Consider the following 27046-nt stretch of genomic DNA (forward strand, 5'->3'; position numbering starts at 1 on the left):
GTACTGTGTGCAGTTTTGGTCTCCTTATCTGAGGAAGGATGCCCTTGCCATGGAGGGAGTGCAACGAAGGTTTACCAGACTGATTCCTGGGATGGCAGGACTGACATATGAAGAGAGATTGGGTCGACTAGGCCTATATTCATTAGAGTTTAGAAGAATGAGAGGTGATCTCATCGAAACAGCTAAAATTCTAACAGGACTAGACAGACTAAATGCAGGGAGGATGTTCCCGTTGGCTGGGGAGTCGAGAACCAGGGGTCACAGTCTCCGGATGCGCGGGGTATGCCATTTAGAACCGAGATGAGGAGACATTTCTTCACTCAGAGGATGGTGAACCTGTGGAATTCTCTACCACAGAAGGCAGTGGAGGCCAAGTCATTAGATGTATTCAAGAAGGAGATAGATATATTTCTTAATGCTAAAGGGATCAAGGGATATGGGGAAAAAGTGGGAACAGGGTACTGAGTTAGATGATCAGCCATGATCATTTTGAATGGCGGAGCAGGCCCGAAGGGCCGAATGGCCTACTCTTGCTCCTATTTTCTATGTTTCTATGTTTCTTTCTTACACATTGATGCATGAAAAAAATGAGCCAACAGCTGTGGAGGTCCCAGTTGTCCAGCCAGAACACCAGTGTACAGTGTACAAACTTGCCATAAATTGATGCAAATTAGTGTGTGTGTGAATGTGTATGTCTGTCTAATTGTACCTGGGTAAGCTACATGCAGCTACTGATTAACTGTCAACTTGTGTGAAACCTGTGGTCTACTATAATAAAACTGCAGTTCCAACAATGATGTAAGATGATAAATTTTCCATTTCCTTTTGACACACTTTGGGTTGTTAATTTCAAAAGAATCAATAAGACATTTACAGTGCTTCTTAATGAATTGACATTCAAATTACATCAGATGTTAAGGCACATATCAGAAATACTATTTAACATCTGTAGCAGCTAAGCACATTATTTAACACCAGGGCAGTCATTTGTCAGTAGCTAGCATCAGTCATTAAACGTGATTGCTCTGGACTCGAGTGGACTTTCACTGGTATATTGAAAGGAATATAAAGCACAAGATTTAGCTGTCGAACTAGGCCGAATGGAATGGTCTCAATCAGGAGATTGTTATCTCAGATTGACATTCCATCTACGAATCAAAACAAAAATCAAACTTTAGGCTAAGACGAAGCAGGCCATAATTCATTCTGCAGAGGGCCATATCCCCTCCAGACTGCTAAAGACTGCCATGAGCTCATTCAGGAAATTGCTACCTCAGACTGGCAACCCATCTACTGTACAAAGACTAGGGTCCCGAAAATCTATGGGCCACAATCCCAGTGTAATTGCCAGGATCGCAGCCTCCGGTGTCCTCACGCTCCATGTAGCTCACCCAGGTACATTTAGCCAAACACGCACGCACACACACAGTAATTTGCGTTCCCACTGGAGGTGACAGGGTTTGCGAGGAGGCACCTAACTTGTCATCAGGTGCAGCTTAAGCATCCACCTGCCCCATCCAACTGGAAAATCCAGCACCTAGCTCCCTTTGGGGAGTGGGATTGCTCAGGCCATCCCTCAGACACCATGGAATCTTCCTTGCCACTCTGTGTAAGAAGGCTAAACCTGAATGTATACATATTTTTAAAGGTATGGCCAGTCGTCGGAGGTTAGGTCGCTTCCCTGGCCTGGACTTCACAACATACAAGGCTGTGCAGAAAATCCTGGAAATGGCAGAGGACCAGTACAACTAGCTGCCTGTGGTTTTCCTGGGGTTCTGGAAGAGTCCTCCTGGAGTTACGGCATAAGTCCACTGGAAACCCCAAGGGACCCAGAAGTCATCTTTGGTTAGGGCCATTTCTGTGCTGTGAGTGGTTTGGATACTTGATTGGAGGGATTCAAAGTGTTGCGGAAGAGATGGGCATGCATCTGGGAGATCACGGCATGTTCAAGGACTTTGGAGAGGAAAGGGAGGGTGGAGATGGGCAGTAGTTAGCAGGAACAGAGGGGTCAAGGGAAGTCTTTTTGAGGAGGCGGTGATGACAACAGTTTTGAAAGGGAGGAAAAGGAAACCATTTACAGTATCAGCTAGCATGGATTAAGCAAAATAAGTTGGGTGGTTAGGAATTTAGTAGGAATGGGATCAAGGCAGCAGAAAATAGGTCTCATATGAGCTTCGAGGTTGGGGAGGCAGATAGAAGTGAAACTGAAGAGAGATGGGGGGGCGTGGGTCAGTGCTAGAGTAGCAAAGGAACTCGGGTGTGTTTGGCTTGCTGGGCAAGATGTAGCAGGAAGCAGCAGATGCAGCCGGACAGATGGTCTCTATCTTCGTGACAAAGACATCCACAAGCTCTTCGCATGTTGTTAGAAGTGAGGGTGAGGGGGTTCAAGAAGGTGGTTGGCAGTAAAGAAAAACAGCCTGTGGTTATCTTTGCCCTCCAGGACGATCCTGGATTAATGGATGGTTTTGCCAGCGAGAACAAGGCCCAGAGTTCAACAGGACAAAGTCAGATCTGGCAATGGACGGCTAAGCCAGTGTGTATCGGGTATGTTTAAGTGCGTGTCTTTTCTACCTGAGGGAATGGAACTGGCGGCCTACAGATAGATTTTATATTTTTAGCCACTATATATGCATATATATATATATATATACATTTTAATGCTAAAAGTTAATTTTTATATCACTCCATGTGACGTAATCTATTTGCATCATAAATATGGCTTGCAACTGGGACTCAATAATTAGAGAAAATCTTTTAAGGTAAAAGTAACAGAAATTGGAGAACCATGAAATATCCTAAACTAAAGTAACTGCAACTATCTAGCCCGCTGAACAGGGCATCCTTTTTTGGATCATATCATTCTGATAACAGGAAGAAGATATTTTCCCTAGCCTGCAGTCCATTCCTTGGAAAAAATTTTTTTGTGGTGATGAGAAAACTGTGGAATAATCATTTATCTACTTTTCCTATCTGGTTCAAGTGCTCCCAGGTTAGATATGGCACAGATCAAACGCAGGGCAAGCCGTCCTCTATTTTATCCAAGAGTGTGCCATTCCCCAAATCAGTGTGACTTTTTTCTCATTTCCCATGCTGGTCATCCTTATGACCTCTGTAAGTGAGACTGCGACTTGGTGCCAATTAGTGCCAAAGTCAGGCAGGGTTTTGTGCAGTCAGGACATTAATCCCGTTTGTCTACACACAGGTCACTGAGGTTAAATGACAGTGTTCCAGTCATGTCTGTAACGCAGGAGGTTTAAACTACTGGACCTCTTTGGAATATAAACATTGTGCAGGAATAATTTAAGGAGGTTTCATAGCCCTATACAGAAATGTAGAGCTACACTGAAGTCTGCAATATTTCTCTCGAGCAGGAAAAGGAGGATGGATGGCGAGGTAGAAAATAATCCCCACCCTCTCTTGGCTGATATTTAAAATGAATCAGTCGTTAACCAAATTCAATACAAATACCCAAGTCCCCAGCGTACAGTTACTCAGGTATCACCATATATTCCACATCAAAAGCAGAAGATTCTGAACAATATACCTGTCGCCGCAGATCCCTTGTTTTTTTTGTCATTTTGTCGATGGCAGCATTGAGTGGGTCGCCTTTTTCTTTCCTGCCAGTCTGAAAGACATAACACGTTTCAGTTAGAAATATGTTTAAAGAGCCTGACATGAAATGACCATCCTCATCACGAGAGCAGAGGTATTATTTTGTTACCGTCACCCGTCCAGATGCGAATGTGTGAACCTGGCGAATTGATTCAGAATTGGATAAACTTGGAAAACATTACCACTTGTGCACAAACAACACAAGAATTCCTGGGAATTATTCCGTTTTAACCTACTATATGATTGCAATTTCCACGGTCACATCAACGTTCATTCCATACTGTGGCAAGTGATGTTGCCACAAAGTCAGGGGTTCAAATTTAAATAACGTGCTCTTGACTACAGACCTAGGGGGTGAATTCCCATTGGGGATTCCTCTGCTCATCTGCTGGAACTTTGGTGGAAGAGTCACGGAAACCCCGGAAAAACACCAAGGTTACGTTGGATGAGTGGGGAATCCATGTGGAAATCCCCACCCAAAAACGTTTTGAAATTAGTCCTAGTCCTTCATTTTTTTTAAAAAAGGAACTGTCACTACAAACATAAAGGGGAAAATCGAGAAACCTGTTTTAACGCAAAGAGCTGTTGAAATGTGAAATACTTTGCCATGAGTCATGATCGATTAAAGGATAAACATTTGAAGAATATAAAAGGCTATGGGAGAAAGCAGGAAAATAAATATAATCAGTCTGGAGAGAAGCCTAAATTCCACACAGGCAGAAAGAGACAAATTGCTTCCTCCTGTTCTAAAGTTTCTATTTTACAGAAAAATTCTATACAAAGAAAAGAATGTCAAAAGCCGAGGTTCAAATAGAACCCGTGTGTGTAACACAGTGTTCTAAACAGCATAGTACTCTATAGTACCAAAGAAAATGCACAATATATTTTATTAACATATATAGACAGCCCTTTATTTCATACAATATGCATACCATAGGTGTGGGAATTGAGACCAGGCTATGTGAATACTGTACAAGGAGTAAATATTGACAAGTGATCTGAATAAGGTGTTATTTAGCTCCCACCTGTCCACTGCTGAACCGAGCAGTGCTTTTTTTTTGGGTGGACTGTCTGGAAAGTTCAGATATATATGAACCAAATGCCCAAACAGAGGTCCATTTGTTTCCACTTTGTTTCCATGGCTAATGATGTGAGGATGTGGAGATGCCGGTGATGGACTGGGGTTGACAATTGTAAACAATTTTACAATTTAAAATAAAATTGCTGGACTATAACTTGGTGTTGTAAAATTGTTTATAATGATGTGAGGGCATTCATCATTAATTTTACCAGGATTTTCAATTAATTTTTCATTGAAGTCAAGCAATGGTCCCAGTCCCTACTGACTTCTCTCACAGCTTGGACTTGTGATAAGTTGGGAACTCTAAGTCCCATTAACAGTAGAAGTAAAAACCTAACATGTGGTTTTTTTAACTGTGATCATAAATACAAACACTACGTTAACCTTACACTAGATGCATCAATCTCACTGTTTGCCATGGTTAGTCTGTGAGGACAGGCAAATGGCAACTAATTCCATACAATCCTATAATCTGCTAATTACATTAAAACTCCATTACTGGGAACTTTACAAATAGTAGCATGTATTTAAAAAAACTGAGGGTTGATTTATTTTGTGAAGTTACAACAGCGTCTACATGCTAACAAAACGAAACTGCCTCTTTAAACAAACTGCAACTGCTAAGAGTGTTGACATCTGTGTTTTTAAGGCAATTGTAGCTCAGTTGCATCTTAGAGGAAGACAGCTGCGCCCAAAGTCAGTATTGCTTGTGTCATATTTGTCTCACACTGTGTACAGCAAACACCATTTCCAAAGATTCCTGCTTTTCCAGGCAGACAATTTCTGCTTTATCTACAAACCTGAAAAACGCACAACTTTGCCTCCGACTGTCTCACCACTAAGTCCCGGAGGCAATGGCTTTCTGTCATTCCAAATCTATTTGATACCCTTATACAAACAACATATTTCCTGCTAGACTACAGCCAGGGGAAGAAAAAAATACTGGGGTGGTACACTATTATGCAGGTCAATAAAGGCAATGGCCAGCAATGTGAAATCTATGCCTCAAAGCCCAAAGAATAAAGCAGACTCTATTTAAAGGGGAATTCCATCCACTTATCAGATGTTAATGTCAAGAGATTATTCACAAACAATTAAAAATATATACTTTTGGCAAGGGGTTTTGATCACATGCTGTAGTTTAGCAATAAAAATGCTGCTTGCAACACCTTATTTTAATACCTGTGCAAGGACACTTGGACACTTCTCCTTAGAACAGAGAAGATTGCGAGGAGATTTGATAGAGGTATTCAGAATCATGAAGGGTCTAGACAGAGTAGATAGAGAGAAACTGTTCCCATTGGATGAAGGATCAAGAAGCAGAGGGCATAGATTTAAGGTGATTGGCAAAGCACCAAAGGTGCCATGAGGAAAAACTTTTTTTACACAGCAAGTGGTTAGGATCTGGAATGCACTGCCTGAGGGGGTGGTGGAGTCAGATTCAATCATGGCCTTCAAAAGGGAACTGGATAAGTACTTGAAAGCAAAAAATTTTCAGGGCTACAGAGAAAGGGCGGGGGAATGGGACTAGTTGGATTGCTCTTGCGTAGAGCCAGCGCGGACTCGATGGGCCAAATGTCCTCCCTCTGTGCTGTAACCTTTCTGTGATTCTTTGAAGGACACAGAGAGCCAGAATTGCTCCTCCTTTTTTCAGTGCATTCTGAGAACCACTGTGCCCAACTTGCTACTGTGTAAAGTGACCAATTATTGGGGATATTTTCCTCTTTTATTTAGAAAGGTTTAACAAGGGACCTTATTATTGAATTTAATGACATCCGATCAAAATGGTGGCTGAGGGCAAGCAATTCCATTTCTCCTGACTTTGTTTGCAGAAAACCTGCCAATCCAGACACAGCTGTAATAACACTCCTTTCACATTTCTCAGATGGCTAAACAGTCACTTAAATGGAACAACTAACAGAAAAGCTCAGTAATCCAGCTGTAGAGACCACAAGAATTGTGTATTGTGACTCTGCAAAGGTGGAGTAGGTTCCAAATTGTTCCAAGAGTCTCAGTCTTCCAAAAACTTACAGACAGCTGCAAGAAAAATAGGGTGGTAATAGTAGGGGACTTTAACTTTCCCAACATTGACTGGGACAGCCATAGCATTAGGGGCTTGGATGGAGAGAAATTTGTTGAGTGTATTCAGGAGGAATTTCTCATTCAGTATGTGGATGGCCCGACTAGAGAGGGGGCAAAACTTGACCTCCTCTTGGGAAATAAGGAAGGGCAGGTGACAGAAGTGTTAGTGAGGGATCACTTTGGGACCAGTGATCATAATTCCATTAGTTTTAAGATAGCTATGGAGAAGGATAGGTCTGGCCCAAAAGTTAAAATTCTAAATTGGGGAAAGGCCAATTTTGATGGTATTAGACAGGAACTTTCAGAAGTTGATTGGGAGAGTCTGTTGGCAGGCAAAGGGACGTCTGGTAAGTGGGAGGCTTTCAAAAGTGTGTTAACCAGGGTTCAGTGTAAGCACATTCCTTATAAAGTGAAGGGCAAGGCTGGTAGAAGTAGGGAACCTTGGATGACTCGGGAGATTGAGGCACTAGTCAAAAATAAGAAGGAGGCATATGACATGCATAGGCAGCTGGGATCAAGTGGATCCCTTGAAAAGTATAGAGATTGCCGGAGTAGAGTGAAGAGAGAAATCAGGAGGGCAAAAAGGGGATATGAGATTGCTTTGGCAGATCAGGCAAAGGTGAATCCAAAGAGCTTCTACAAATACATAAAGGGCAAAAGGGTAACTAGGGAGAGAGTAGGGCCTCTTAAGGATCAACAAGGTCATCTATGTGCGGAACCACAAGAGATGGGTGAGATCCTGAATGAATATTTCACATCGGTATTTACGGTTGAGAAAGGCATGGATGTTAGGGAACTTGGGGAAATAAATAGTGATGTCTTGAGGAGTGTACATATTACAGAGAGGGAGGTGCTGGAAGTCTTAACGCGCATCAAGGTAGATAAATCTCCGGGACCTGATGAAATGTATCCCAGGACGTTATGGGAGGTTAGGGAGGAAATTGCGGGTCCCCTAGCAGAGATATTTGAATCATCCACCGCTACAGGTGAGGTGCCTGAAGATTGGAGGGTAGCAAATGTTGTGCCTTTGTTTAAGAAGGGCGGCAGGGAAAAGCCTGGGAACTACAGACCAGTGAGCCTGACATCTGTAGTGGGTAAGTTGTTAGAGCGTATTCTGAGGGACAGAATCTACAGGCATTTGGAGAGGCAGGGACTAATTAGGAACAGTCAGCATGGTTTTGTGAGAGGAAAATCATGTCTCACGAATTTGATTGAGTTTTTTGAAGGGGTAACCAAGAAGATAGATGAGGGCTGTGCAGTAGACGTGGTCTACATGGACTTCAGCAAAGCATTTGACAAGGTACCGCATGGTAGGTTGTTACATAAGGTTAAATCTCATGGGATCCAAGGTGAGGTAGCCAATTGGATACAAAATTGGCTTGACGACAGAAGACAGAGGGTGGTTGTCGAGGGTTGTTTTTCAAACTGGATGCCTGTGTCCAGCGGTGTGCCTCAGGGATCGGTGCTGGGTCCGCTGTTATTTGTTATTTATATTAATGATTTGGATGAGAATTTAGGAGGCATGGTTAGTAAGTTTGCAGATGACACCAAGATTGGTGGCATTGTGGACAGTGAAGAAGGTTATCTAGGATTGCAACGGGATCTTGATAAATTGGGCCAGTGGGCCGATGAATGGCAGATGGAGTTTAATTTAGATAAATGTGAGGTGATGCATTTTGGTAGATCGAATCGGGCCAGGACCTACTCCGTTAATGGTAGGGCGTTGGGGAGAGTTATAGAACAAAGAGATCTAGGAGTACAGATTCATAGCTCCTTGAAAGTGGAGTCACAGGTGGATAGGGTGGTGAAGAAGGCATTCAGCATGCTTGGTTTCATTGGTCAGAACATTGAATGCAGGAGTTGGGATGTCTTGTTGAAGTTGTACAGGGCATTGGTGAGGCCACACTTGGAGTACTGTGTACAGTTCTGGTCACCCTATTATAGAAAGGATATTATTAAACTAGAAAGAGTGCAGAAAAGATTTACTAGGATGCTACCGGGACTTGATGGTTTGACTTACAGGGAGAGGTTAGACAGACTGGGACTTTTTTCCCTGGAGAGTAGGAGGTTAAGGGGTGATCTTATAGAAGTCTATAAAATAATGAGGGGCATAGATAAGGTCGATAGTCAAAATCTTTTCCCAAAGGTAGGGGAGTCTATAACGAGGGGGCACAGATTTAAGGTGAGAGGGGAGAGATACAAAAGGATCCAGAGGGGCAATTTTTTCACTCAAAGGGTGGTGAGTGTCTGGAACGAGCTGCCAGAGGCAGTAGTAGAGGCGGGTACAATTTTGTCTTTTAAAAAGCATTTGGACAGTTACATGGGGAAGATGGGTATCGAGGGATATGGGCCAAGTGCAGGCAATTGGGACTAGCTTAGTGGTATAAACTGGGCGACATGGACATGTTGGGCCGAAGGGCCTGTTTCCATGTTGTAACTTCTATGATTCTATGATTCTATGATTCTACTAGAAATGCCAGATTACACATCTGATTTTTTATAAAATGTACACGGCTCCTACATTTAAATGGTGTGGACTCCATACAGGCACATGTTGGCCTGCAGTTTCCGTATAATTTCCGCCCCGGTATCAGCTTAATCTGGACAGAATCAAATTAAATAGCGCTAAAGATTGCGGAATTCTAAGCGTGAGTGAGTTGCACCCATAACCACTTTATGCTGGTTCAAAACTCCTTTTGCTCGCAGCAGTCCCCGCCCTCAAAACTGGCCACACCCCCAGGTCATAATGGTGAGTTTCCGCTGATGGTGCCCGTTTGGGAGTCTTCATTACACTGCGCCCAGAAACTCGTGGTCACATTAATCCGCCGTTAATCACCTGTACCTGCAGTGACCAGCAGTCAGTTGAAGCCACTGACCCAGGCATGTTTCTCCTGCTGCAGCAATTAGTTTCAACTCAGTCAATTCATCTGCCCTTGGTGCATAAAACCTGTGACCAACAGTCAATTGAAGCCACACAGGTGTGTCCTGCTCTGCTGCAATAATTAATTAATTAAAGACAGCAGTGACCAGCAGTCAATTGTAGCCACAGGACAAAGGGAAAATTATCTTACCTTGTGCTGTCTAGCCTCCCTCTGAATGAGATTTTATATTTCCTTGTCTTTTTTACTACCCCACTCAGCATCTTGAGGCCCGTTGGACTTGTTCCAGTTATGCTGCTCGATTGCGCTGATTCATGGGAGATTTTACGTTCGGGCTTATGCTAATGAGTTTAAACTTCAGCGTAACTTCACCTCAGCAAAATCACCACAGCGCATTCTGGGGGCATTTCTCAATAGAGCTCCCTAGCGGAAACTCCAGGCCGTTTGTCTCCTCGTGCACTAAGATCAATTTATTTTCTCCTCCTGTTGCGTGTTGCCTCTTCTATTTGTCAACAAACTGCCGTCATTTCGCAAATGGGAGCAGATCTCTTGTTTTGTGGACCAGGTCGCACAGGCACCCAGCATCTACAAGCATGCAAGGCAGTTGTTACGTTCAGAAATTGATATCTAATGGCAGGCAGCAAAATGTTCTTTATATGCACATCACTATTGCGAAATAGAAACCATGAGGGATTAAATCATGACTATCGCTGTCAAAAGTAGAGAAGTCTGAACTGCCTGAAGGTATTATAATCTGGACTGTCCAATGGTATTAAGGTCTGGACTGCCTAAAGGTGTATATGTGCACTGAGAAAGGAAAGAAAGAAAGAACTTGCAGTCATATACCATCATTCATGACCTCGTGATGTCCCAAAGTGCTTTACAGCCAATGCAGTACTTTGAAGTGTAGTCACTGTCGTAATGTAGGTAAAAGTATAATAAAACAAGAAGAACAGAAAAAATGACACAGGTCATGGTTGGCAATGAAGATGATTGTGTTATATAAACCAAATAAAATGCAAATCCTCAATGAGTCAGACATCAGTCGTGCGCAGTACAAGTGAAATATTATGTTCTGTTATTATTTTGTCCTATTCCCCATTAACTTAATACAGAAATTCTCATACTTTCTATAGATGAAGTGAAATAGTGTACAATAAAAAATTGCAGGCTCATGGAAGTTACTGTGTGAATAATTTGTTATATAGCTTTTGTATGGGGACTAGGACTAGCTAATAACTGTGAAAAAAATCCTAAACTCAGATCATTACAGGCACTGAGTGCCCCTTGTTGATCTATGAATGCTGTATTGCAAAATCGTTCATAAGGAAAACTTCACAGCCTGTCCATATAAACCAGCAGTAGCCAAAAGGCAGTGACTGTTGCCAGGGTTACATCAGTGACAATTTTTTTTTAAACAGTAGACAGTCATCACAGAGCCAACAAACATACATTTATAATGAGAGTCTGCTCTATATTTATATAAATTTATGATCTGGGGGATTCAAATAAAGCAGTTATTACATCATGTTTAAAATACAGATTTTATTACCTTTGTGGTGGCAAAATTACAAAATGTGTACACATATACAAATATATATCCAACACATTTCTTAATATTGCAAGAGACAAAAGCAGACAGCAAATTATGAGATAAAACAGGATATCTAAGACAAGGCCTGATTTAAACGTGATTTAAAGTTTGATGTTCATTTTACAGTGAAAGTTAGGATTGAGTGTGTTTAGGAAAAGTCATTCTGGATTCTGTTGCTCTTATCACAGAACCATATACATTTGCAGCAGAGATTAAGCATACTTGGCCCTTTATGTCTGGGCTGGCTGTTTGCTAGAGTAATCCAAAGCTAGTCCACTGCCCTGTTCTCTCTCTATATCCCTGTAGCGTGCTTTGCTTCAAATATTTCTCCACCTTTCCCTTAAAAAATGCAATGGTCCCTGCCTCAACTACACCCTGTGGCAAAGCATTCCATGCACCAACAACTCTTCACGTAAAGAAATTTCCTCTCTTCATTCTCTCAGTTACAATTTTAAATTAATGATCCCCACATGACTGACACTCCAATCAACGGAAATAGTCTTTCCCTATTGATCAAAATCCTGGACAACTTTAAAAACATCCATTACACTCATAAAAGAAGAGTTAAAGAGAAGGTAGAACCACTTAGGGATGTAGGAGGAAGTCTAATTGTGTAGGATAGAGATATTAAATCAATATTTGGCACTGATTTTTACACTTGATGATGAAAGTGAGAGTGTAGGTATACTAGAGGAGAATATGAAACAATTGTCAGAGGCAACTGTAGAAAAGCAATTAGCTCTGAAAAGTTAACAGTAGTCAGGGTGGATAAGTCACCAGACCCTGATGGCACTCACTCTGAACTATTGAAAGAAGTCAGAGAGGAGAAGGTAGAGGCACTGGCCACAACTTTTCAATCCTGGTTAAATATGCAAATTATACAGTTGGATTGAAGAGTAGCCAAATGAAAAAGGGGAGGAGGATAAATTAGGTAACAATAGACCAGTTAGTCTAATGTCAGTTGTGGGCAAACTCTTAGAATCTATAATTGGAGAAATATTAGTGAGCGTTTTAGAAATGTGTGGGTTAATCAAAGACAGCCAGCATGCATCTATTAAATTTTTTGAAGAAGTGACTGGATAGATAAAGGAAATGCAATAGGTGTAGTGTGTATGGATTTTCAGAAGATGTTCAGTAAGTTGTTTTGCAAGAAACAATTATCTACTTAACCCAAGAAATGGCTGCTAAGAATGACTGGGTCACTCTGTGGTGCTCCTTCCCTGAAAAGGCGGAGGGTGGGAGGGGGAGGTGGGGGAGGGCTCACCTCTGCTTGGCATCACTTAGCAGGGACTGGAACATAGCCATGGAGGGTAATCATGGCCATGATCTATGTGACACAATTCATGGTTCATGTTTACATGGACACACCTGCAGACTGCCAGGTGTCCTAAAGACAGTCAGTTCGGGGTGAAATCGGTCTTCACCAGTAACACAAAATGGGCGAGAACTAATTAAAGTCAACGGGAAAGAAAATCAAGCAGCGTGTAAATGGGGCTGTTAATGCGTTATCATGTCCACTGCCGAAGACCAATTTCACCCCCTTCATTTTTCTGCCCTTTTATCCAGATCAGCATACATTCTTAAACTATTTTATGTGAGAAATGTCTCTTTGACACTAAAATTGACCCATTTAATCAGTTAACATTACCAGAGCTGGTAAGATAATTGGGAAAAAAGCCATGGGGGAGATGAGGAGAAATGTTTTTACGCAGCGAGTCGTTATGATCTGAAATGCACTGTCTGAAAGGGTGGTGGAAGCAGATTCAATAGTAACTTTCAAAAGGGAATTGGATAAATACTTGAAAAGGAGAAATTTGCAGGGCTATGGGGAAAGAGCAGGGGAGCGGGACTAATTGGATAACTCTTCAAGGAGCTGGCATAGACACGATGGGCTGAATGGAATGCTACCACTGAGACAAGGTGGTTATACTTAGCTGGATAGTGACTTTTTTGTTCAGCTTTTAATCAAATGTTTTTAAATCTAAAATTCTATCAGGGAAATTCACTCCTCCTGCTAAACTCTCATCTTTCTCGCCTAGCTGTGTGCCAGATGGCACTGTAATGAGGACTGGAAGAAAATGATTACATTGAAAGTAATGTTCCCAACCAAATCTCTGAAAAACAAATAAAAAGTTTTGTCCCTTTGTAGTAGACAAAAATATCAACATAAAACTGAAAATGTTCTTTAAATATTTATATGTGGTGCATTTATTATGATTTAATTGCTCAAAATCTGTTAATATTTTAACAATAAATTTCAACCAGTGTTGATTAATGATTCTTACTGATCAACATCTCAGGGAATAGTTGAAAATCATCATAGGACTTTTGTCTAATATCTGCACAAGCTTAAAAAAAAACAGAACTTTATGCACAATTCACAGCTGTGCTTCTGTGGGTGCCCTGAGCTATGATCGATCTCCACGCAATTCAGATAATGTCCTTTTCTTCCTGTCAACTCTTTCTTGCAGCATCTATCGCAATGAGCTCTATTTTTACTCGCTATGTAGGTAACAACTAAGGGTCACACAAAATGACAGTGAATTTTCATGATAACATGCAATTTAGAATCCATTTCGGGGGTGCATGATACGTAAAGAGCTTCAGCTTTGCTTGGCTGCTGCAGTGTTCTGTTCTGTCTGCAAGTATCGAGAAACCCTGACTTAAGAACAAAGACTATATAATGCAACAGATGATAACTGATGATTTGCCATTGTCACTAAATTTGCAGCATCAGATTGCTGCTTTATAACTTAACCCATTAACCAGCCTGATGAATTCTGCAGAAGCAAGTACTTTTTACCTGACAGTTATGTAAAAAGTATTCATGTTTGACTTAAATACTATGTGTAACAAAACATTAAACAATGAATTTCTGAATCATGCTAGTTAAGGGGTTAAAGATATTCACTGTGGCATTCCCCTATGGCTCAACATGTTGATATGCCCACACATTGTGCAGTGAAGTGGGAAGCAGGCATCTTTCTGCCTACAGTTCCACCCACATATGGAGCTACCAGTCTCAGATAGGCTGCTTAGTGGGAGGTGCTGAAAACATATAAGATTCTTCTCCACAGGGAAGGAGGGAAAATGCAGAAAAGGGACTGAGCTGATAAAAGAAGACAGTAAGTGCACACCAAGCACAGAAAGCTCCAATGGAAGCAGCTCAGCAGAGACACTAGAGCATCGTGTTCCTTGGAAACTACAATTAGGTGACTTACACTCTCTCTTTCTTCTCTATGCATCTTCACTGTGGTAACATTAAGAATGATTACACAATTTCCTACCAAGAGTCCTTCAGTCCCAAGGGTTAAGACTTGGCTCCAAGTTCCCAGCACTTGTCCCAATCCCAGCTACAAGACGTGAACCCTTGCTCCTGCCATCTCAGTGATGGCTCCTGCTGGATGCTCATGGGCCTTCCCTTCCTGATCCAATTTCAAATGAGATTCCTACATTACTCCAGGGCCAGCCAGTGGACATCTGCACACCCCATGGGTGGGGATGGATGAGGATCTTGACTCAAGTCAGGGCCAATTCGTGAGCAAAAACAAAATCATGTAATGTTACAACACAGAAACAGGCCCATTTTTTTTCCATATGAACCACCTACTCTAATCCCATTGCTCACTTCCTACATCCTTTAATGTGACTTTTTTTCAAGCAATTATCAATTTGCCTTTCAATAGAATTTATGGATAGTGCTACTATAACAGTAAGTGGGAGATAGTTCAACATTCTATCCTCAAAATTTTTATAACCTCCTGTTTAATTCTTTTTGTGACCATCGTAAATTTGTACCTTCAACAGTCTTACTGGCCATTAGAAACAATCTATCAGTACTTTATTTTTTAAATTCATTTTCAGAATGTGGGCATTACTGGCAAGGCCGATATTTATTGCCCATCCCTACTATCCCTAGTTGTCCTTATACAACTGAGTGCCTTGCTAGGGCAGTTAAGAGTTGGCATGGAACTGGAGTCACATATAGGCCAGACCGGGTAAGGATGTTAGTGAACCAGTTCGGTTTTTATGACAATATGACAGCATCATGGTCACTTTTACTGATACCAGATTTATTAAGCTGAATTCAAATTCATAAATTGCCGTGGTGGGATTTGAGCTCATGTTCTCTGGATTATCAGCGTTTTTGGTTTTATAAATGGTGTAGAATTTAAGAGTAAAGAAGTAATGATACATTGGTATAAAACATTGGTTAGGCAACAGTTAATGTACTGTGTGCAGTTTTGGCTGCCCAGTTACAGAGAAAGCAATGAAGGCATGAAGACCATACAGCATAGATTCACCAGGATCGTTCCAGGGATTATAGATATGAGGGGAGACTTGAGCCACTGGGACTATTTCAACTGAAGCCAAGAAGACTAAGAGGAAAATTAATACAGGCTTTTGAAATTATACTGTGCCACACAGAGTGTTTGAGGCAGAGAGCATTGCACCTGTAAGGGAAAATTAGATAAATATTTGAAATGGAGGAAGATACACGGCTATGGAGGGAGAGTAGAACGGTGGGATTAATTTTAAATTGCTCTAGCAAAGAGCTGGCACAGACATGAGGGGCCAAATGGCCTACATATAGGCTGTATAATTTTATGATTCTATGATTTCAGCCCTTGGTTTTAATTAGGCTTTCTTATCCTAATTGTAAAAACCTTTTGATATACTTTTTAGATGGACCCGAACTAACTTTTTCCACAGGTTTGGTATTATTAGTGAGACCTAGTAAGGGTTCCCTGCTGTGCTTCTTTCATCTGTCTGTTTATGAATCACTGTGCCTGTAACGGTGACAAATAGCAGCTATAATCTCTCCACTGTAGTACATCAATTCAGTATAGAGTTGAATTAATAGGAATAAAATGTCAAGTTCAAATTTCAGATTTGTTGCCACACTTCCATTGATTTTTTAAACTCTAATACAATATAAGGTCATCAGTCAAACAATCAAAACAGATTCAAAGATGGAGCTATTATTACATCATTTACTTAACAATATTAAATATCCAATTATGGATTTATTTGCTCAGTAACATAGAATCATAGAATGGATACAGCACAGAAGGAGGCCATTCAGCCCGTCGAGCCAGTGCTGGCTCTCTGCAAGAGCAATCCAGCTAGTCCCACTTCCCTGCCCTTTCCCCGTAGTCCTGCAATTTTTTTCATTCAAGTGCTTATCCAATTCCCTTTTGAAAGCACCGATTCAATCTGCCTCCATCATCCCCTCTGGCATTCCAGATCATAACCACGTGCTGAGTAAAAAAGTTTTTCCTCATGTCACCTTTGGTTCTTTTGCCAATCACCTTAAATCTGTGTTATTTGGTTCTGATCCTTCCACCAATGGGAACAGTTTCTCTCTATCTACTCTGTCTAGGCCCTTCATGATTTTGAATATCTCTATCAAACCTCCTCTCAACCTTCTCTGCTCTAAGGAGAATAACCCCAGCTTCTCCAGTCTAGCCACGTAACTGAAGTCCCTCATCCCTGGGACCATACCAGTAAATCTTTTCTGTACCATCTCTAAGGCCTTTACATTCTTCCTAAAGTGTGGTGCCCAGAATTGGACACAATGGGCCCGATATTACCAGGGCGGCGGGTTCGCGGCGGGGGTGCGATTGGGCAGGTGGGTAACGCGCCCGGTGAAATCAGTCTGCCCCGAACGCAATTGCAGGCTGATTGGATCCACTTACCTGTTGTTCCGGGTTCCCTGCTGCTAAGCTACGCGGCGGGCGGACTGCGCATGCGCAGAAAGGTCTGTCAGCTGGAGGAGCTCTATTTAAAGGGGCAGTCCTCCACTGATTGATGCTGCAAGAAATAGGAAAAATTACAGCACGGAGCAGCCTGGGGTAAGGCTGCTCCCAGGTTTAATGATGCCTCACTCCAGGCATCATTGGATGGGGTGAGGAGGAGGGGGAGGACAGAGATCTTCCCCCCGGCGGGCGGGAGGAAGCGGCCTGCCTCTGCCACCAAGAAGGCCTGGCTCGAGGTGGCAGAGGAGATCACCAGCACCACCAACATATCGCCCACCTGCATACAGTGCAGGAGGCGCTGCAATGACCTCAGTAGGTCAGCCAAAGTGAGTACACTTACTCATTCCCCTACACTCCGTCTGCCACATCACCGCCCCCACCCCACATCTCCTTCTGCACTGCCAACATTACTCTGTCACATCACCCCTCACACCCACTCATTCTTCATCCTCATCTTACCTGCACTTACTCACCTCGCCTGTACTCATCCCGCCACTACCACTCAACCCAATCCTCATACAATCTCATGGCTCTATCTCATACTCACCCTCTCGTGCATCTCTTTCACGGTCAGCCTCACTCAACCTGCCACTACCTGTGCTGCAGCCACAGGGCATGCATCACATATGTGCAGTAGGCAGCGTAAGGCAAACGTGTCGTGAGCATGAAGGGGATGCACAAGGGTGTTTGAGGGTTCGTCATGGTTTTTACTTACATTTAATTTCTGACCAACTCACATTACATATTATATTGGCACCACTACTGCCACGTCTTTGCGAATCTTGTCTGGTTTGTGCAATAATGCACTTTCCTGAGGATCACAATGAAGACCCACAACTGATGCCACCCATTGTGTCACTGCAGAGTGGGTGTAGGTGTATTTGCAGGGCTCTTTTGTGCAGACGACTGAGAGACGTCGGCGATGTCCCCGGTGGCACCCTGGAAGGATACGGAGGAGAACTTGTTGAGGGCAGTGGTGACTTTGACAGCGACAGGTACGAAGATGGTGCTCGGGCCAGCTGGGAGCAGCTCGCCATGAAGGAGGCTGCAGATGTCCACGACTACATGTCGAGTGACTCTGAGCCTCCGTGTGCACTGCTGCTCAGAGAGGTCCAGGAAGCTGAGCCTCGGTCTGTAGACCCTGTGGCGAGGTTAGTGCCCTCTGCGACGCATCTCTTTGCGGTTGCCCTCCCTCCTGCTGTGCAGGTGGACGTGTCACAGCACTGTGTTGTGGAGCTGCACGTGTCAGAGGTGGATGGCGAGGCTGGTGATGCTGTTCGCCCTCCGGGGAGGTCATGACTGCAGCTACGGCAGCCCCCATCTGGAAGATGTACATCTGAGGGGGTCCGCAAGGTAGTTAAATGTGTCTGGACACCGGGGTAAGTGTGCAAGTTGGTGAATTTTATTGTTAGGAGGAGGGTGGTGGAGGCCAAACTTTGTCCAAAGTGACAGAGTGGCCTCCTGCAATGAGTGAGGGTCTCCCCCCCCCCCAACCTGTCAAATGGACCTTTGCAGCTGCCACAGGCTGATGGCTGCAACACGTCCATTTGAACTGGGAGTGTTTCCCCCAATACAGAAAACAGTCCCAGTTGTTTGTAAAATCTCAACCCTCCTAAAATATCTCGTTAATCAGGTCTGGAAATGACCTGAAAAAGCAAATAAATACCTTAAGTGGCACCCCACCTACTTTAGTTGCCGGCGGGGTGCCACTTAAGGTATTTATTTTGGTATTTCAGGTCATTTTCGTAGCTCCCCTGCCAGGAACGCACCCGATCGCGGGTGCTAAAATTGACCCCAATACTCCAGTGTGGCCGAACCAGTGTTTTATAAAGGTTCAACATAATCACCTTGCTTTTGTACTATATGCCTCTATTTATAAAGCCCAGGATACAGTTTGCTTTTTAAACCGTTTTCTCAACCTGCCCTGCCCCCTTCAATGATTTGAAACCGGATAACCTACTGTCATATTCGTGGCTTAGCAAGGATTCAGGACTCACTATGAACTGGCACTGGACCAGCATATTAACCATTACCCTGTGAAGCCACCAGGAACTCCATAGGGTTGGCACGACCGATGCTGTGACAAGTGCTTTGATGGTTGAACAAGGAGGAAAGATATTTGAAGGAGGCCCATGGCAGGACGGCAAGATTATTAAACTACAGACCCGAGGGCGGAATCAGGAAAGATGTAGAAGCAGAAATAAAGATTTAGGGCAAAATCTCAAAAGTAAATTATAATAACATTAAATGTATATCAAAGACTATGTGTGGGTGAGGGGAGGGGGCTGGGCATGAGGACAATTCTGGCTATAGTCTTTTAGAAAACCACATTGGCAGCACACCAAATTTTTAAAGTTCCAGATGAAAATAATTATCCTGCTGAAATATAATCAGCCATTCCCCTCCCCCTTCCTAGCAGTAACTTTATAACAACATAGGTAGAACTAAGAAAAAGGTTCTGCTGGGAGAGTTTGAGCAGCTAGGGACTAAATTAAAAAGCAGAAGCACAAAGGTGATAATCTCTGGATTATTACCTGAGCCACGAGCAAATTGGCACAGGGTAAATAAGATCAGGGAGATGAATGCGTGGCTCAAAGATTGGTGTGGGAGAAGTGGGTTTCGATTTGTTGGTACGTTGGCACCAGTACTGGGGAAAGAGAGAGCTGTTCCGTTGGGACGGACTACACCCGAACCATGCTGGGACTAGAGTTCTAGCGAATCGAATAACTAGGGAGGTAGATAGGGCTTTAAACTAAATAAGGCAGGGGAGGGTCCCGGTGGAGAGAAATCTAGAATGTTAAAGAGAAAAGATAAGGAAGCAGTGCAGGAAAGTGATTGGGGTAAGGATAACCAGATTTTTTTTTAAGGCCGGCATTATTGCCCATCCCTAATTGCCCTCGAGATTGTGTCAGGAAGGGACAGAGTGTACAAACAAAAGAGTGCACTAACAAATAGGGTCTGGGTAAGAAAAAATGGTAATAAGACAAATAGGGCTATAGTGCAAAAAAATGTTAAGATGTCTAAAAATGTTAAAAAGACAAATCTAAAGGCACTGTATCTGCATGCACGGAGCATTCGTAATAAGGTAGACGAATTAACAGTGCAAATAGATGTAAACGGATATGATATAATTGCAATTACAGAGACATGGCTGCAGGGTGACCAGGGCTGGGAGCTGAATATCCAAGGGTGTTCGATATTTAGGAAGGACAGGACAAAAGGAAAAGGAGGTGGGATGGCGTTGTTAGTAAAGGATGAAATCAGAGCAATAGTGAGAAAGGATATTGGCTCAGAAAATCAAGATGTCGAATCAGTCTGGGTGGAGTTAAGAAGCACCAAGGGGCAGAAAACATTAGTGGGAGTTGTCTATAGGCCTCCAAACAGTAGTGGTAATGTAGGGGATGGGAACAAACAGGAAATTAGAGATGCATGTAACAAAGGTACTACAGCAATCATGGGTGACTTTAATCTACATATAGACTGGCCAAAACAAATTAGCAATAATACTGTGGAGGATGAATTCCTGGAGTGTGTACGAGATGGTTTTTTAGACCAGTACATTGTGGAGCCAACCAGGGAACAGGCTATTCTAGATTGAGTATTGTGCAATGAGAAGGGGTTAATTAATAATCTTGTTGTGCGGGGTCCTTTAGGGAAGAGTGACCATAACATAGAATCATAGAAACATAGAAAATAGGAGCAAGAGTAGGCCATTCAGCCCTATGAGCCTGCTCCACCATTCAATATGATCATGGCTGATCCTCTATCTCAATACCACATTCCCACTCTTGCCCCATACCCCTTGATGCCTTTTATGTCTAGAAATCTATCTAGCTCCTTCTTAAATATATTCAGTGACTTGGCCTCCACAGCCTTCCGTGGTAGAGAATTCCACAAGTTCACCACCCTCTGAGTGAAGAAATTTCTCCTCATCTCAGTCCTAAATGTCCTACCCCATATCCTGAGACTGTGAGCCCTCGTTCAGAACCCCCCAGCCAGGGGAAACATTCTCCCTGCATCCAGTCTGTCTAGCCCTGTCAGAGTTTTATATGTTTCAATGAGATCCCCCCTCATTCTTCTAAACTCGAGTGAATACAGGCCGAGTCGACCCAGTGTCTCCTCATATGACAGTCCTGCCATCCCAGGGATCAGTCTGGTGAACCTTCGCTGCACTCCCTCTATGGCAAGTATATCCTTTCTTAGGTAAGGAGACCAAAACTGCACACAATACTCCAGGTGTGGTCTCACCAAGGCCCTGTATAACTGTAGTAAGACATCCTTGCTCCTGTACTCAAATCCTCTTGCAATGAAGGCCAATGTACCATTTGCCTTCCTAACTGCTTGATGCACCTGCATGTTTGTTTTCAGTGACTGGTGTACAAGGACACCCAGGTCCCTTTGTACATCAACATTTCCCCTCCACGGCCTTGTCCCTCCCTATCTCTGTGACATCCTCCGGCCCTACAACTCTCCGAGATCTCTGCGCTCCTCCAATTCTGGCCTCTTGCCCATCCCCGATTTACATTGCCTTTCCATTGGCGGCCGTACCTTCATCTGCCTAGGCCCTAAGCTCTGGAATTCCCTCCCTGAAACTCTCCGCCTCTCTCTCCTCCTTTAAGATGCTCCTTAAAACCTACCTCTTTGACCAAGCTTTTGGTCAGCTGTCCTAATATCTCTTTATGTGGCTCGGTGTCAAATTTCGTCTGATAACACTCTGGTAAAGTGCCTTGAGATGTTTAACTATGTTAAATGCGCTATATAAATGCAAGTTGTTGTTGTTATTGTTAAATGTAGTGTGGCCAGAAGAAGCCGAGGAGAGTAGAGTGGGAAAATAACAAACTAAACGTAGATCAGTGTTTAAAAAGAAAAATCAGGTTAGTATAAACAGATTAAAAACATGACCTTATAGTCTTATTTGCTTAATTTTCCATAATACACAGAGAAACACAGAGTAGTACACAATTTTGGCTTTTGTGGGCTAAGGGCACTTTGCAGGTAGCATTGGTTGGTTACAGCATCTCTGACTCAAAAAAACAAATAACACTGTTTATAACATCAGAAATAACGATCGGTGATCTTGGCTAGGCCTGCAGGTGAAGTGTTACTTTTATCCTCGATACTCCTACATTTGAGACGGAAAAAAACAAAATCAGCCAGGTTTCCTACTCCCAATTGCTATCTAGCGACCTGTGCTGGAAAACTGCATGTGGTGACATCAAGTGAGGACAGAATGAGGCTCGGCTTTAGTGCTCTCCATAGTCAAATAGCCTGCTAACATGCACTGTCCAGGCTCAGATGTGAAGTATGGCCATTTAGGCAAGGAGACTGCTGATACTCAAGAACTAGACCCCAGCAAGAGGGTGGTGGGAGGGGGGATCTGGACTGATCGTGGGTAGGTATAATGTAGGAGCCATCAGCCACAACTCTATAGTTCCTGGGTCCTTATTATACATTCCCATGATCAACCTGCTTTAATGATCTGCTTAAATATCGAGCTCAATAGGGGCGGAATGTTTCAGTCAAGAATGGGACTTAATAAGCTGAGATAATGCTATTGTAAGTTATGAGTGCTGGTGACATTAAGAATTTGCTTCAGGGGCTTTAGGTTTCCACATAAAAATAAGTACAAAAAGTTTGTGTGAAAATAGTTCTCTCTAGTTTTAATAATTGCATTATAGCTTTAATTATTCTGTTAGTATCACTTCTGTAGATAGTAAAGAATAACTAATGTGAACAGACATTAAAACGGATATTGAAAGGTTAAAAAAAAATTAAAACTAGAAAATGACATCTGATCACAGTCGCTACTTCCCTCTGCATCTCTTAACCCCCCAACCACGCACTGGACCATGGCTTGTGGCCCATTCCACGCTGCATACCATCAAAAGCCCTTGTTCTACCTTGTGTTATGCACCTTCATAAGCCACTTTCTCTTCTTTCTCGCTAGTTCTATCTACCCCTACCTAAAATTGGGTACTGCTTTTGATTGTCACTTTGAAAAAGTTAGATCAAGATGAGTTACCATTTCATAGATCACCATGAGTTGAGGCCAGCCAGTGGCCCTTTATTTTTCTTTAAAATAAGTGAATATAATCTGCCCACACAATTCTGGCTTTGAATGTCCTTCTTTTCCTTCTTGTTCAGCTTCCTCTGGACCTTGTTTCAGGCTCTTGTGTTATTTTTATTCTGTGGTTACACCACAGACTAAGACTGGTTGACACACATGATCTACTGTATTTATCTCAAGCACTGCTTCTCAGTCCACTTCAAGTGTGGGCATGAGCAGCTCTCAGTAACTGTAAGACTTATAGTTGAGCAGTGACCTGCCCGGACTAAGTCATCAAAGCAGGTAGACAAGGAAATATGGGTAAGAAAAGTACCTTCAGGAGTCAAAATTATATTCTGGTAGCAGACGGAATTGAAGAAAAAACAAGTATCCCAGAGACAAAACCAAGATCTCTCTACAATCCACTGATTAATTTAGTTCAACTTTAAAATTAAAAGTCAGCTTTTTAAAAATGTAATCGTTACCTAAGATGTGGTATAAACTAAACATGCAGTGAAGTTATAAGATTTAGACTCATGTCCCACTGTTCAGCTGGCCAATACTCAGGAGTTGTGAATTATTGCATCAACTAATTGTTAGAATACATCATCACATATCCATTACCAATGCTTGGACCAGCAGTGAATAATGAGGTACGGTCCTGATCTCGGTATCAGTCCTATTACCTCAACCTGGCCATCACTGCTTCCAAGAGCCCTGGTTGCTTGAGACAATGGACATATGTGTCTATATTTTGCGCTGTTCACTAATGTCGGCAAAAAAGTTCATCTGAATATTAAACACATTTCTGAGCTTTATACTCACAGTGACTTTTTTGTTAACATTAGTGAACAGTGGAAATTATACCTGGAAATATTTTTGTGAATTCAGCAAAATATGTTCCATTTCCTTTTTGCATTCCATTTATATCACTTTTTTTTCTCCTCTCTCTTTGTATCAACCCCTCCATTATATTCCATCATCTCTTTTAGGTTCCCTAAAAGGGACATTGTGGCCTCTACAGTTCCTAATAAACAATCCTATACATCCTTCCTCTTGCCTCCATTTGTACTGTGTTTGAATTAAGGATCATCACACACTCTTTTTGTTTCCCACGATCTCAAAGCTGTAGAATTCCTTACCTCCCCTCAGTCTTTTCTTCCTCCTACAATCTTCAGGCTTTTAAAACCAAAGTCGGGCATCACCTAATCACCAAATACCTTGGGCGTGATTTTATCATGACAGCAGGAGGAGACCGGGGTGGGGGTGGGGGGTGGATTTTCGGGTGCAAAACCAGGAAGGGAAGTAGGCAGGTCGCGATCTGCGATTACGACCATAATGAGGCAATCAATGCCTCTTCTGGGTTTCGCGCCTATCGGCCGCTGCCTCTTGGCAGAGAGGAGCTACACATCCGAGAGGGTGGGCGAGGAGAGAGAGGGAGACCTCATCGGCCATTGGGAGAGAGATGGGGAGAGGGGGGAAGACATCGGAGATCGTGGGGGGGAGACATCGGAGATTGGGGAGGGGGAGAAACATCGGTGATCGGAGGGGCAGGGACACACATCGGAGACCAGGGGACGCACATCGGAGATCGGGGGGGTAGACATCAGCAATCAGAGGTGGGGAGGGAGATATTGGCGATGGTGGGGGGAGACATCGGAGATCGGGAGTGGGGGGTAGACATCGGAGATCGTGGGGGGGGTGGTCCAGGCAACATCGGAGATTGGAGGGGGGGGTCCAGGCAACATCAGTTTTAAGGTATATTTGTTAACTTTTTTTACAATGGAAAATGTCATTTTATTTAATTTATTTAGTCTATTTTTCATTGATCTGGCCCTACCCGTCTGCTTTCACCAGGTGTGAATTGGGAGCTGTGGGAAAGCTGCCCAGGTAAGGTTAAAATCATTTTAAGTGTCCAATACACAAAATATAAAGTACCTTAAGTACCTTAATGAGGTACATTGCCCCTTTAAGTTTTGGCCTGCTGGTTTTAAGGAGGATTTTAAAAGAGAGAGATAGAGAGGTGGCGAGGTTTAGGGAGGGAATTCCGGAATTTAGGGCCTAGATGGCTGAAGGCACGGCCACCAATGGTGAGGCAAAGGGAGTGGGGGATAGACAAGGAGCCAGTGATGGAGATATGCAGAATTCTTCAAGGATTCTGGGCTGGAGGAGGTTACAGAGATGGAGGGGTGAGGCCATGAAGTGATATGTTTCATTGCAACGTTGCCAGAGACTACACACAGATTTTCATTGGTCTGTTTGATTGTCACACAGATGTGTGTCGCCTCCAAGGGAAGTGTGCTTTTATTATTATCACGTTATTTACTCTTAATACAATATTCAGTGAATTGTCAGTTGAATTGATTTATATTGCTACATTTTGCTAGTTTTAAATGAGGCAACAAAGACCCGTATATACTGATGAAAGGTCTAAACAATGCCAGATTTTTTTATAGTGATTAATGAATTTAAATGTTAATGCAATGCATATTTTATCAGGTAATTTTATTATATCCTAAGTAGAGTACAGTTAATATGTGTTCGTCCAATTGTTACACAAAGCGTTTCCTTTTACGACAGTACTTTTTGAGGTGAACTGTTCCAGGAGAGAATATTTGATGCCTTTGCCCTTTCCCATTGCTGCAGAGATATCCATTGGCAACGCCGCTTCTGAGTCGCCATATACGTTCGCTGCAGCGTATGCTAATTATTTTTGTGGCTTGAATTTGTCACTGGAGGATCGGGGAGCAAACAGTCTAACTTAGGGAGTTAGTTGCCAATATCGCCATTGCAGCAAATTCTGGGCCGATGACATTTGTGACTCTGGTTAGGACCGTGCTGTGGCAGGGGCGGAAAGATGATTGGAGAGGTTCAAACATGGAGTTGTGGAAAAAATGGGCATGGATTTGGGAGGTAACAACACATTAAAGGACTTTGGAGGGGAAAGGGAGGTTGGAAATGAGGTGGTAGTTTGCAAGGACAGAGGGGTCAAGGGTAAGTTTTTTAATGAAAAGGGGTGTGTTGACAGCAGTTCTGAAAGGCGGATAGTACCCGAGGAGAGGGAACTATTTACAATGTCAGCTAGCATGTGGGCCAAGAACGGAAGATGGGTGGTCGGCAGTTTGGTGAGAATGGGGTCGAGAGAGCAGGAGGTGGGTCTCATGGACAAGTTGAGCTCGGATAGAGAATGAGGGGAAATAGCAGACAAACATTAATTGTAAATAGATTGTACATTTCATGTCCTCAGATCATCCCAAAGCGCTTCACAGCCAATGAAAGAGTTTTGAGCGCAATCACTATTGTTATATAAGCAGAGACAGCAGCCAATCTTTTTTTTTATTCGTTCATGGGATGTGGGCGTTGCTGGCGAGGTCAGCATTTATTGCCCATCCCTAATTGCCCTTGAGAAGGTGGTGGTGAGCCTGCACACAGCAATGAAATATATTATCAATTAATCTGTTTTGGTGATGTTGGATGAGGGATAAATGTTGGCCAGGACACCGGGGACTACTCCCCATCTCTTCTTCCATGGGATCTTTTTGGTCAACTGAACAAGCAGTCCTCAGTTGAACATGTCATCTGAAAGACAACAGCTCCGACAATGTAGCATTCCTTCAGTACTGCACTTAAGTGTCAGCCTGCATGATGTGCTTAAGTCCTGAGTGGTGTTAAAACTCACAACCTTCTGACTCAAATGGCAAGTGTGTTACCACTGAGCCAAGCTGACAGTGATAATGGCATAATTCAGATTATAGTGAAGTAATTCAGATTTTAAAAAAGAATCATTCAGCCATCCTCACCTAACACTGTCACCTGCAGCCCCCCAACTCTATTTTGACATTGTGACAATTCCCCTACAATGGGAGGACTGACTATCCATTCGTATAATCAAAAGGCTTGTGGGGAGCTTTCTCATCCCCTGAAAATTATGGGTAAGCATTTAATTCATTTAGGTATTGTGAAAACTTGTAAGCAAGACAGGATATGAATACT

General features: G+C 42.9%; 1 protein-coding gene across 1 annotated transcript in view; it reads right to left on the reverse strand.

The window, feature by feature from the left end:
• ctnna2 (catenin (cadherin-associated protein), alpha 2) overlaps positions 1 to 27046 on the reverse strand; it is a 1371619-nt gene that overhangs the window by 467572 nt on the left and 877001 nt on the right. The window contains exon 8 of the mRNA XM_067981945.1: positions 3545 to 3625. Coding sequence (XP_067838046.1) covers positions 3545 to 3625 — 81 coding nt within the window. The remainder of the gene's footprint in view (positions 1 to 3544; positions 3626 to 27046) is intronic.

Source organism: Heptranchias perlo, chromosome 1 (assembly GCF_035084215.1).
Source record: "Heptranchias perlo isolate sHepPer1 chromosome 1, sHepPer1.hap1, whole genome shotgun sequence".
In the NCBI taxonomy this organism is placed as follows: Eukaryota; Metazoa; Chordata; class Chondrichthyes; order Hexanchiformes; family Hexanchidae; genus Heptranchias; species Heptranchias perlo.